We start from the raw sequence: 14,138 nt of genomic DNA, 5'->3' as shown, positions 1-14,138 counted from the left end.
TCATAAAATGTAGACTTCTGCTCATCTTTCAAAGATTAAAGCCTCAACAGTGTCTACCAATGTCATACTGGAGCCACTGAAGGCTAAAATAAATGAAATTAAAGGGCCTGCAAAGGGGGGCTAAAATTCAGAGAAAAAAAATTTTCAATTTAAGATTAAAGTCATAGATTTATGAGAATAGTAGTTGCAAAAAAAAAAGAGAAAAGAAACAATATTTCACTGTTGCAAAGTTAATAATGAATGAACACTGTGTGTATGCGCTAATATTTTTCTTTTTCTTGCTTCAAACCCTGAACTACAATTCCACAGAGCCACTGCTTTGAAGCTCGCTTTGTGGTGATCACGTAACGTAAAACACGTAATCTTCACTCATCGTGTTGGCGTCCACCGTCTGCCTGCATCCCTGTGGTGACCTCTTCAAACAGCACCCAAACACTGCCATAAACAGTGCTGTTTGCGACACCACGAAGTAAACACGAGAGTACAAAATACATCGACAGACACTTGAATCTCATCATCTCATCTATGTCATCATATCTCACAGCCCTAGCAGAGACAAAGTGGGAGACGCAGAGAGATGTGAGGAGTATGAGGAGGCTGATGAAGATGCTGAGACAGGAGAAGAGGCTGAAGAGACGGATGACTTTATAAAGTCAGTTTACCATCTGATCATGTGCTCAGTTATATCAGGCTAATGTAACCTAACATTAACTGTAGTTTACACACTTTAAAAAACAGCTACTCACCCACAGCTTTAACTGCCACAGTGAGCCACATGAGGACCGTCCAGATACCGAAAAGGCCCATCCTGTGGAAACAGTGAAGGACGAGGGATAAATTCTTCACTCTGCCAACATTTGTATTACTTTAACGTTTTTAGGGAGTCAAGCTGGTGTATCCTTCCCCAACACAACACACACGCTAACTCTGACAGGCACATGACAATTTAATAATAATACCAACTTACCTCGACATGTTTTCGCACAATCTTTGTAGTGACTGGACTGAGCTGGCTGTGAAAATCATCTTCTTGAGTCTTTACTGGCGGCTGGTACACATGAGGTGTGGAAGTGGAGTGTCAGACTGCAGGAAATTAGAGAAAAAAAACAGTTTGATGTCAAAATCATACCTCAAACGTGGTTTTCTCCAGGACATGCAAAAATGAAAAGTCAAAATGTTGTCTTCAAATTACTAAAACAGCTGATTTGTCTGGGTTTTTATAATTTTATTTTTATAATTTAAGACTCACACCTGGCCTCAGATCTGACACTCGTTATCGCTGAAATCTGGTGAGATTCAGTCTGAATAATGCTGGTAAAAATGGACTGGCCTTCCTCCTGCATGTTAATGGGAAATAAGCAGGGAGGTACAGAAGGAGCTGAACTGACGGAGCTCACGTAACCCCAAGCTTTATATACCAGCTCACCCCAAACTCATTCAATTTGATGGATGTGACCCCCATCAAGGTGACACATTGCTAACGAGTCAGGTAAAGTCCTTCCGTGATGCCTCAAGCCCGTACTGTTGGCTGGCAAAGGAAGTGTTTTTTGGTTTTTTTCCTGTTGCAGGTGTGCTAACATTCAATAACACTGGCAGGTGTTTTAATGTGTGTGTGTGTGTGTGTGTGTATATATATATATATATATATATATATATATATATATATATATATATATATATATATATATATATATATATATATATATATATATATATATATATATATATATATATTTATTTTTTATTTTTTCTTCACACATGCAGAAACTAGACTACTAGCGGTGTCCATGTTTTATATATTGATCATAGATGCAGTGCATATTCATGAGTGTCTACTCAGGCAGAAACTCAGGCAGAATATTAGAAACTGTCACAACTCGCTTATTTTTCAACTTATTGTTAAGCAGTTTGGTTGGTTGCAAATGTTTAGGACAGGGATGCACTGACTTTCATACCAACATGTTTATCTCATGCTAACACTAACTGTAATGGTTCTACATCTAAAATGAACATTACACTTCTGCAGCTTCTTTTTGGGATGTCCTGAAAAACGAGTGTAAAATGTAAAAAGTGACAGGATTACTACAACCAGCTAAACCAATGCGCTGCTAGGTACCCATGAAAAAGTCCTCTGTTGATCAAATGTTCGGGTTTAATGGACACCCCTGAGACTCAGAGCTTTTTGAATTACTGAAAAATTCCAAAAATTGACTTAGATATGGCAACTCTAATGAGAATGACCTTTGCCTTTTGTGTCCCAGACTTTGCATCACAGAAGTGCATCATTAAGGCCGGTCCTCACATGTAATCCTGCCCAGTTTTGTCATTAGTCATCAGAATAATACAAAACTTTGGCTGTGAGATTTTTTGGTATGGAAAACTGTCTGAGCTCATCAAAATTATAGGATTGCAGTGAAATTTGGGCTTCCACAGAAACCAATGTTGGATAACACCTGTACATAATAAATGTGATTTGTAAATGTTTGTATCTATCTATATGAGTATTTACTATTATTTTTGGAAGCATAACACTTAAAAATATATTCAGTGATGAAGTGACGCAAACTCTCAGCAGTCTCATTCATATTTCCCTGAAAGTTCGCAGCGCCATCTTGCGGCCACCGGCGTTCACTGTCTAAAACGACATACATGGCTTGTAAGTAATTAAAGGTACTGATTCAGTGACGAAAACATCTTTAAAAAGTATTGTAACGGACTGGATTACAAGTTACGTGAGAAACAACACTCCTGCCACAAGGTAGAAGCTACGCTCACTTTTTGGTCGTGGTTTTTATCCTTTATTTATCAGGGTAAAAACTGTCACTGACAGAAAACGGGACTTTTTTTAGAGAGATCTGGCCAAGAGGGGTGCAGAAATTGCAACAAATATAACAACACAGTTCTATAAAGATTTTTTAAGTGGCCAAAAAGAACTGGGTCAATGTCGATACAAAAACGCAGTGATCATCATAAAGATCCTTGCAAAACAGGTAATATTTAAGCCCTTCTTAAATCCTGTTGACTGGCTACTTACTAATATGAGCAAATGCATTACACATAAAAAAATAAAATAAAATAAAATACACATAGAATTAAAGCCGCAAGCGGCGTTAAAGGCCCTCGCCGCCTGCGCGCCCGCCAAACCCCGCGCGAGCCGCCTGCGAGCCCCCGCGAACCCCCAGCAAGCCCCCTACGAGCTCCGCAAACCCTCAGACAGCCGCCTGCGAGCACCGCAAACCCACAGCGAGCCACATACAAGCCTCACAAACCCCCAGGGTTAGGGTTAGGGGTTAGGCCAGGGCCACGCCCCCTGCAATGTAACATCATCATGGGCTTTACTGGAAATGTTTGTGGTCAATGTACAGCTCAAAAGACGTGACTAAAGTGTGTCATGTAGAAATGTTCATTTTTCCATTGAAAATGAATGGGGAATTGGGGTGTGGTTACGGGGGCGTGGTGCAAAATGAGGCATGGGTGTGATTGACTTTTTTGATCAGGGTCATATACAGAATGTGTAAACCAAATTTCATAATTGTAGGAGTAACTAAAATTTTGGAGCTCTATGTAAATTTTATTTTGATTATGTAGGGGGCGCTATTGCAGGAATTGCCATTGTTTCTCCATTTATGGATAGAGGGTGGGACACTACATAAGTTAGTAAAGTTTGGGACAAATCGGGCAAAGCATGCACGAGTTATGACAGAAAAGGTGAGTGTAAAAAAGGCCAAAACAAAGGCCAAGTTCAGCGCCCCCTTGTGAAAAGACCGTTTAATATTCTCCAAAACCATGAATAACTTTTGATGCCCTACTTGTGTAGATTATGCTGAGTGAATTTGGTGACTGTAGGTATAACGCCCTAGGAGGAGATGTTTCAAATACGAGGTGTGCGCAATCGCTGAATTGGAAAAGGTCAAAGTTCAGGCCAAGATGGCTGACTTCCTGTTTGTTGTGTGGGGGTGCTCCAAGAGGATTTTTTGCTTGTCATGACCTGTTCTGTGTGTGACGCGAATTTCGTGGTTCTACGACAAAGTTGACCGTGGCCTCTCCCATAGAGGGCCTGAAAAATGAAATTTCCGGGGGGCGCCGTGGAGCCCCCTTTGAGAGTTTGGTCTTGGCGACAGTAAAAAACAAAACTTTTCACCAGACCTGACCACTCTAGCGAAAATGGTGAGTTTTCGAGTATGTTCAGGGGGTCAAATTTGAAGTCAAACTGGCAGAAAGAAAAAGAAGAATAAAGAAGAAGAAGAATGACTAACGCTAACAATTCCAATATTCCGCGTTTCCAGTGACCCTCATATATACGTTTTCGGAAACGTCTCGACATGACTCACGTCCCCATGAGGTCCGGGGTCACTTGCGACCGCGTCCCATGCGACTGCCCCCGTTTTTGCACCGCCCCCCTTACAATCACTATAGGCTCCTCGCCGACCCTTCGGTTGGCTCGGGCCTAAATATAAAAATCCCTTTTTGGCACAACAAGTCGTTTCGCACTTGTCCTGCGCCTCCTGCGGCTAAGCTACAAGCCGACTAACAGCGGCGCAACTGCAACCTGATCGACTACATACAAGCATTTACATTTCCGCCTCTCTATAAATGATTGTCATATACTCATAAACAGACTGTGTTAACAAGAGAGAATTAGGGTTAATTTTACTCACTTTTTCCCCTGGGTTTACTAAAGGTCATTCATACAGGCTGACGCTAAAGCAAAACGGCTGCATCACAGCAGAGAGCAGGGGGGTGCATCATAGACGTATATACGCTTTTAGACATAGATACGTAGACGCCGCATTGAGCGGAGCAGCCCGTTGCTGTGACAAGTCAGCGCGTCCGCCATATTGGATGTGGCAGATCAGCACTGTAGACTCATACAAGTGAATGAACTGAACTTCTTAAAGCGCCTTTCTACAAAGTTATTTAACTTAATGCGTTCATTCACACATTCAAATATGCACTAATATACACTGTGAATATATAATGTGCACATATATATATATATATATATATATATATATATATATATATGCATATATATATATATATATATGCATATATATATATATATATATATGCATATATATATATATGTGCATATATATATATATATATATATATATATATATATATATATATATATATATATATATGTGCATATATATATATATATATATATATATATATATATATATATATGTGCACATATATATATATATATATATATATATATATATATATATATATATATATATATATATATGGCCTGCAGCCTTCTTTTTTCTTTTCGAACAAACTTTATTAACAATTTATAGAAAATCTTAATACCAGGGTTACATAAAAGAAAAAAAAGAGTAACATAAAATGCATAACAAAATTACACTATACAATACACAAAGTAAATATATTGAGTTACTAAGTTACATAAAATTTGTCCAGAATGTGATTACTTTTAATTGCCTTTTTATTCTTGAGTTCTTTAAATGTGGTGCTGTATGGCAGAAGTTATTGACAGAAGTGGTTAATATTTGGTTTGGAGTCTGTCCATTTGGTTTTATGAATATGAAATTTTCCCAGGAGCAGCAGAAGTTGAATGAAGTAAGTGAAGTCTTTGTCCTCAAAACATACTATAATGTCCTTCTTATCGCTGTAACTTATTACTTGCATGTCACTCAGGACTCATTTTTTTATGAAAAGTGCTGCAAACCAAAAGTGTCTTTGTGTGTCCAGTTATGGTTATCAGCTACTTCTGCCATGGGAACCTGTTGGTCATTGTATTAATCAGTTTGAGGTAATTACAAAGCACTGTTGTTGCTTTGGTTTAAAACAGTGTGTTCCTGAGACAATGGAAACAGATACCAAACATGCGCTCTACCAGCCCTCAGGTGTGGATATGAGCTTGGTTGTAGAGCTGTCGCTCAGGTCTGACTGGATGTGCATAGCCACTGTCACCAAGTAGAGCTCCACTGTGTTGTCCTGCTTCAAACTGAGCACGCAAAGAATTCTGGAAAATCCTGGAATCATGAGTTGAAGTTTTCCAACATTCAACATTGGTGGAGAACTGCACACACCCTATACATTTACTGAAAAGCAGTTTTTGTGATTCCTGTACAGCTCAGCATGTTCTGTAGAAGGACACTTAATGTGAATCGGATATCCATCAATACAGCCAATTACTCTGCTGAAGTGCCCATATTCACAGTAGTGTACCTTAAAGGTGGCCTGATCAGCAGCATCAGGGAACTTAATTTTCAGTTCACACAAATCTCCTGTTTCACTGTGGAAGGTTCCACATGTCCAAAACCTCAAGGTGAAGAGTACTTGTAAAAAATAAAGTATTGGAGTTCCCCTCACTGACTCCAGCCGGGTTTAATTTAAGTTTGCTCTAGGCTTCATTCGAGAAATCAGATTATTTAATTCCAGACTAGGACAAGTCTGAGCCTATTTTTAATCCATGTCTGAGAAAGACATTTCAACAAGTCCTGGTTTAAGATGCAGTTTAGTCTAAAACTTGGTCTTAATCCCTGTAAACCAGGTCTCAGCGTATCAGAGGTTTCAGAGCTCTAATAAAGAGCAGCACAAATATGACTTTATTCTGCTGATGATCATGATTTTACATGATCAATGATTTTCTGCACCATTCCCTGCCATGGTGGTTATGCTTTTGCTACTGTGTGTGTGTGTGTGTGTGTGTGTGTGTGTGTGTGTGTGTGTGTGTGTGTGTGTGTGTGTGTGTGTGTGTGTGTGTGTGTGTGTGTGTGTGTGTGTGTAAAAAGTTTGAAATGAATTGTGATAAACCTCTGTAGGGTGCAGAGTGGGGCTCACATCCACGAGGTCTTCAAGGTCAGCTTCATGAATTATTAGTCAAAAACTGACAAAAAGCCTCAAAACTGAGAAATTGTGATTATTGTTGGTGTCGTGTTACTAATGTCGGTTGTTTATTCTGTTATGTGGACACATACGTGGTAAATAAAGCTGATCCTGATTCTCCTTCTTGTTCCTCTTAGCCTGGGAGATCTACCTATTTATGTTATATGTACCTATGTTACCTATTTTAAGACTTGCTGAGGATTTTTTTAAAGATATCCTGATAGCCACAGAACTTTCATTTTTGATTTTTTTTTACTGTAAACCTGCTTTTACGAGAAAGGGGAAGCATTTCTCATAATATTCAGGTGAAACTGGGCTCAGAGGGGAGAGCGGGCTTTGGTCATCAAAGTGCGATTCTGAGGTGACCGAGCTGCACGATGGCAGAAACATTTCTCCTGGGGCTCTTCTGTAAGTGCACTTCATATTTCATATTTCAGCTCTTTCACTGTGTGTAAAACTTTAAATAAACTTGAGCGTCCTTTGTCTTCAGTTCTGAACTCTCTGCTGTGCCACACAACAAACCAAGGTTGGTACATTTTTATTATACGTACAGAGGAATGAGTCTGAATATGAAGCAGTTACAGATTGATTTTCTCTGAACTGAAGCATAGAGATATTTAAGGGTGAGGACCCAGCATCTTCCACAAAAACATTCATTATTGTTTCAGCAGGTTTGTTGTTGAATCAAAGTTTTCCAGGATGAGAGAAACAAAATCTGCACAAAGTGCTGAGAACAGTAATCATGATTTATGACTGAAGGACTGACCTTTGATGACGTTTGTCCTTATTACGATTATTCTGCATCCTAATTCAGTCAAACCTAAAAGCACAAAAGGTCACGGTGATCATCGCTGCATCTGCTGCAAGAAGCTTTGCTCACATTACCATGACATCCTGCTGAAGCTTGCGTGTTACAGGTGACGTTTGCCGAAACGTTTATTCGTGTAAAACTGGCGCATCTCGCCTTACCGAACATCCTGCGCTAACTATGAGCCTGCACTAAAATGCAGGAATACACTTTGGATTTTGGCTGATCCTCAAGGTGAAACCTTTTTTTTTCTGTTAGTTTCTCTCATTTCCTTTAAGATACTAAAGCTTTTATTTCCCCAGCTCACTTCCTCCTGCCATCTTAGTTTCATTTTGATTCATGATTTGATTAGGGAGGGGGTGTCTGTAGCTCAGGAGGTCGGAGCGGGTCATCTACTAACTGGAAGGTTGCTGGTTTGATCCCTGACTCCCCCAGTGTGCGTGCCAACGTGTCTACAGGCACGGTGCTGATGTGTTCCTCGTGTTAGATGTTAGATGCTGTGGTACTCAGAGGAAACCCACAATTTGTTGCAAAATGCTCCTCCAGCTGTTTCTTTTTGATACACTTACTTTTCCAAATTTTGTTGACCCGTCCCAACTCTTTCAGATGTGAGGCTGCCATCAGATTCAAAATTAGCTGAACAGCATCACTGTGTTCAAAAGAATTATAATAATATCATGATTTAAACTCAGGAAATATGGCAGTTTTTACTGGCATCAGCCACACGTCGCAGTAGACAGACAGATGCTGTGATTCCTTATTTACACTGCCAGCAGCTTGGACCTGCTGTATGTAAAGCCTCATGCTGAGTGTTTTCTCCATCATCTCTGTGATGCCCTGTTCTCTTTTTGAATGTAATGGGGGGATTTACACACTGAACTTCATGTTGTGTTCACCTGAAACTGGAAACGAGACTATAAACTCATCAGGAAAGTGTTTACTGACATCACACAGAGCTGAGGGCCATTTTCCCACAGGCTTCAATACAGTGTTAATTTCGTTGACAAAATATTTTCTTCATAGGTTTCGCCAATGACCTTTTCTTCATGACGAAAACGAGATGATAACTAAATTAAAGCCACCTACAAGGATAAAAACGATGACGAAATTAATTGACACTTTCGTCTTGACGAAAGTGTCAATTAATTTCGCAAGAAAATTAATTTACACTTTTGAAAATGGTTTCATCTCAACGAATCGTCATCATGTTTATCCTTCTAGGTGGTTTTCGTTTAGAAATCATCTCGTTTTAATCATAAAAAAGGGTCGTTGATGAAGACTATGATGAAAATATTTCGTCAATGAAATTAAGACTGCTTCAATATAAACAAAGGTCAAGGGCAGCTACAGGCGTCGCCCTTATTAGACATTAGAAAGAATGCAGATGCAGTCTCTGATTCTTCCCTCTCTGCCTCACAGCTCGTCTGACTGTGAGCTCCAGCTACTCTCAGCTGTTTGAGGGCGACTTTTTGTCTCTGAGCTGTGAGGGGGGGGGCAGCTCTGCTGGATGGACTCTGAGGAGGAGCACGGCCAAACGACAGAGGGCTCTGTGTGGAGATGGGTGGGGGAAACAAGCTGATTCTTCTTGTACCATCTCCTACATCTTCAGACGGGACAGCGGTGTTTACTGGTGTGAGTCCAGAGAGGGAGTAAACAGTAGCACCATCAGCATCACTGTGACTGGTAAGCTGAGCGTGTGTTGTTAGTGCTGATGAAGCTGAGTGTAAACGGATGAAATGCTGTAGTTTGTCTCTGTGTTGAGGTGGATCAGTGATCCTGCAGAGTCCCGTCCTCCCTGTGATGGAGGGAGATGACGTCACTCTGCGCTGTAAATCTAAGACCTCACCTTCACCCCCCCCAGCTGCTTTCTATAAAGATGGCTCCCTCATCAGGAACGAGCCTACGGGTCACATGACCATCCACCATGTTTCCAGGTCTGATGAAGGCCTCTACAAGTGTAACATCAGTCCTCATGGAGAGTCTCCATCCAGCTGGATCACTGTTACAGGTGTGAATTTTAGTATGATCAACAATTAATTAATTCATAGACCGTATAAAAGATGGGTGCAGGCACTGTTTTGTTATGAGGCCTCGAGCTTTTTGGCCATCACCACCTCAGTCTTTTCAAACCAGGTGTGACAGCTGAGGGGCAGATGCAACTGTAAAACCAAGGACACTGTATGCTCTTTGGCTAAAGACTTCTGATTTATTCAGTATATATAAAGTGTTTAGTGAGGTCACAGAGTAAGGGAGCTGAGGGTGGTTTTTCCATAGACTTCTACACCAACCAGAACTCTTTTTAATAACCACAGGCGTTGCCCCCCGGTGGCCATTAGAAAGAATGCAGCTTAAATGCACCTCCATGCTGGCTGACTAAACCAGAAAGCTGCGTCCATCTTTTATACCGTCTATGATTTCATCCATGTAACCACATGAACAGATTCTCTCTACAGGTAAACCTACAGCCACAGCCCCGCCTTCTACATTAGCCCCACCCATTACATCATCTCCATCTTCTGCCTCAACTCTGCTTTCTGTTTCAGCCCCACCAATCCCATCCACTGCCATGGCTTCTCCTTTTACAGCTCCGCCTCCGACTTCAGCTGCACCCCCTCTCTCCACCCACCTGGAGTTTCTGTTGAGAGTGGTCTGCCACCTGCTGGTGTTCTGCCCATGTTTCATCACCACTGCACTCATGGTGCATTTATATCTACGAAGACCCTCAGGTAACTGTCACTGCCAAATATGCAGCCGATCACTCTGTTAAAGGGGAGCTGTCAAAAGAATCAAAGAAATCGTAGGAATTAAATAATTTATAAAATATTATCGATTTTTCCATTATATTTGTAAATTTCATCATTGTTTCTTTTTTAAGTTTATTTCCCATTTACATTTCCCCCCTATTCATTTCTGTATTTTTTTCTGTTATTTGTAATCACAGAAGAAAACACAGGACTACAAGAGAGTGGAGGAAAAGTCTAAAATACATTAAAAAAAAAAATAAAAATAGGCCGAGGTCGTGCACAGGCAGGAAGTCTGCATGACTACACAGAAGGCAGACGAGAGGCAAAAATCTAAAAGTAAGCAAGAGGTGATATAGAAAGGACAAAAGGGAGATCCAGAGGACACTGGGAGAAGCTGAGAACGACAAGAAAAAAACTAGGATAGTTTGAAAAATGACGAGCACAGATATTCATGCAAAACCACAGGAGTGTGATTGTATAATGAGGGCAAAACAATTTAACACAAAGAAAAGATTTAAACAATAAAAAAGGATCAAAACTCCAGAAACTCCTCCGTGAATCGCCACCTTATTGTGGTGGAGGGGTTTGTGTGTCCCAGTGATCCCAGGAGCTATGTTGCCCAGGGGCTTGACCCCTGGTAGGGTCTCCCATGGCAAATTGGTCCTGGGTGAGGGTCCAGACAAAGAGCTGTTCAGAAGACCCCATGTCTGCAACAACGAGGGAACAGTTTACCCTGCCTGGAATAGGGTTACCGGGGCCCCACCCCGGAGCCAGGCCTGGGGAGGGAGCTCGAGGGAGAGCATCTGGTGGCCAGGCATTAGCCCATGGTGCCCGGCCAGGCGCAGCCCGAAGAGGTTACATGGGCCCGCCCTCCTGTAGCCCCACCACCCACAGGAGGCGTCATAGGGGTCGGGTGCAGTGTGTGTCGGGCGGTGGCCAAGGGCGGAGGCCCTGGCTATCAAGACTGGCTATTGGGACATGGAATGTCACCTCTCTGGTGGGGACGGAGTCTGAGCTAGTGCATGAGGTTGAGAGATACCAGCTAGATATAGTTGGGCTCACCTCAATGCATGACCTGGGCTCTGAAACAGTCTCCTGGAGAGGGGCTGGACTCTGTTCCAGTCTGGAGTTGCCCTCGGTGAGAGGCGGTAAGCTGGGATGGGTATTATTCTATCCCCCCGGCTTGCTGCCTGCATGTCGGAGTTTTCACCGGTGGACGAGAGGGTTGTTTCCCTGCGCCTTCAGGCCAGGGAACGGGTCCTGACTGTTGTTTGCGCTTATGCACCGAATGATAGTTCAGAGTACCCACCCCTTTTTGGAGTCCCTGGGCAGGGTGCTGGAGAGTGCTCCATCCGGTGGCTCCATAGTCTTGCTGGGAGACGTCAACGCTCACGTGGACAATGACAGTGAAACCTGGAGGGGCGTGACTGGGAGGAACGGCCTGCCCGATCTGAACCCGAATGGTGTCTTGTTATTGGACTTCTGTGCAAACCACAGTTTGTCCATAACAAACACCATGTTCGAACATAAGGATGTCCATAAGTGCACCTGGCACCAGGACACCCTAGGTTGCAGGTCAGTGATCGATTTTGTAATTGTATCACCAGATTGTTCTGGACACTCTGGTGAAGAGAGCAGCTGAGCTGTCAACTGATCACCACCTGGTGATGAGTTGGATCAGGTGGCGGGGGAAGATGCTGGACAGACCTGGCACACCTAAACGTATTGTGAGGGTGCGCTGGGAATGCCTGGCAGAAGCCCCAGTCTGGGAGATCTTCAACTCCCACTTATGGCAAAACTTCGACAGCATTCCGATGGAGGCTGAGGACATTGAGTCCAAATGGACCATGTTCCACACCTCCATTGTTGAGACTGCTGCCCAGAGCTGTGGCTGCACGGTGGTTGATGTCTGTCATGGTGGTAACCCCCGAACCAGATGGTGGTCACCGGAGGTGAAGGGAGCCATCAAGCTGAAGAAGGAGTTCTATCAGGCTTTGTTAGCCTGTGGGACTCTGGAGGCAGCTGACAGGAATCGGCTGGCCAAGCGGAACGCAGCTTGGGTAGTGGCTGAAGCAAAAACCCGGTGTGGGAGGAGTTCGATGAAGCATCGAAGCAATTCTGGCAAACAGTCAGACGACTCAGGAGGGGAAAGCAGTGCTCCACTCACACTGCTTATAGTGCGGGTGGGGTGCTGCTCACTTCAACTGACGCTATAGTCGGACGGTGGAAGGAATATTTCGAGGACCTCCTAAATCCCACTGACGCCTTCTGTAGTGGAAGCAGAGTCTAGTGGAGTGACCTCTCCGGCTCAGGGACGAGTTGCTGCCCCAAGTGGAGGAGTTCAAGTATCTCGGGTCTTGTTCATGAGTGACGGGAGAAGGGAGTAGGAGAGCTTTGGGTAGTGACCGAAAAAATAAGAGCGCGAATACAAGCAGCAGAAATGAGTTTCCTTCAAAGGGTGGCTGGCCTCTCCCTTAGAGATAAGGTGATGAGTGCAGCCATCCAGGAGGGGCTCAGAGTAGAGCCGCTGCTCCTCCACATCGAAAGGAGCCAGTTGAGGTGGCTCAGACATCTGATTGGGATGCCTCCTGGCCACCTCATGGGGGATGTGTTCTGGGCATGTCGCACCGGGAGGAGGCCCCGTGGTAGACCCAGGACACGCTGGGGAGATTATATCTCTCGGCTGGCCTGGGAACGCCTTGGGGTCCCTCCGGATGAGCTGGAGGAGATGGCTGAGGACAGGGAAGCCTGGGCTTCTCTGCTTAGGCTCCTGCACCCGTGACCTGGCCCCCAATAAGTGGAAGAGAATGGATGGATGGAAAACTCCAGAAACATGACACGATTTTCACGGCTGTGAATTAGGTTGGGCTCTAAGGCTGAACTTGCTGCTTTGTATCAGTTCATATCACAAATAAAAGGACACAGTGCGTACTTGTCGTCTTGTTCTAATCGCTGTCTGTGTTTCCCTCTGTGCTGCACACAGATGGTTTGGACCGTAAAACATATTTGCAGCACAAGAAAGGGGAGTGTGTTCTCCCACAAACATGGGAGAACACGGCTTCCGTGTCCAGACGAGGACCCGCCCACACTCACAGGTAAAGGAGTGGTTCACAGAAACACGGTGGAAACGCGGGCACATTCTTAAGCGTTTCGCCGGTTCACTGAAACCAGCACCGGCACAAGCACCGGCACCTCGGCGGTGGAAAAGTAGCATGAGAGGGGCTGTCCCTAATATGATGATGTCAGGATCAACACTGGCTGTATGCACAGAAGCTCCACCCACCCACTGTTTAAACCTGTTTGTAAAGGGCATCCAATCAGAAGAAAGTTGCCATAAAGGGTAGGGTAAAGGAAGGAAACAGCTGATATTACCTCGATTTGACCCCACATGACCTCTTTGTCTCCACAGTAACAGTGCTGCCCACCGAATCTGAGCAGAGATTGGCCGAGGACTTTGGCATCACAGAGGTCACCACCGAGCATCAGTTCTAAACTGCAGCGATCGGAGAAGATTTTATCTCATGTAAAAGCAAACATTAAATCAAATGTATCATTAAACCTTTTTTAAATTACAGTTTCCAGAACAGTTTTATTATACACTGATTGTTTCTTTTCATTCACCTTTTTTTACTCTGTTTATACTCCACTCTGCATTTAATCATTAGTTATTATTAATCTCTGTCTCTCTACCCCCTCAGCAGATGGCCCCCCCTCCCTGAGCC

At 43.3% G+C, this 14,138-nt stretch overlaps 1 protein-coding gene across 1 annotated transcript; it reads left to right on the top strand.

The window, feature by feature from the left end:
* The first annotated feature begins 7,241 nt into the window (after positions 1-7,241).
* Positions 7,242-13,908, top strand: LOC115774578 (Fc receptor-like protein 5). Its single transcript, XM_030721932.1, has 6 exons — positions 7,242-7,272; positions 7,355-7,390; positions 9,092-9,355; positions 9,435-9,680; positions 10,126-10,398; positions 13,826-13,908. The coding sequence occupies exons 1-6, from the start codon at positions 7,242-7,244 to the stop codon at positions 13,906-13,908; spliced, it is 933 nt and encodes a 310-aa protein (XP_030577792.1).
* The last annotated feature ends 230 nt before the right edge of the window (positions 13,909-14,138 follow it).

Source organism: Archocentrus centrarchus, chromosome 24 (genome assembly GCF_007364275.1).
Source record: "Archocentrus centrarchus isolate MPI-CPG fArcCen1 chromosome 24, fArcCen1, whole genome shotgun sequence".
In the NCBI taxonomy this organism is placed as follows: domain Eukaryota; kingdom Metazoa; phylum Chordata; class Actinopteri; order Cichliformes; family Cichlidae; genus Archocentrus; species Archocentrus centrarchus.
Note: the sequence above shows the minus strand (reverse complement) of the source record. Positions and strands in the feature narration are given on the sequence as shown.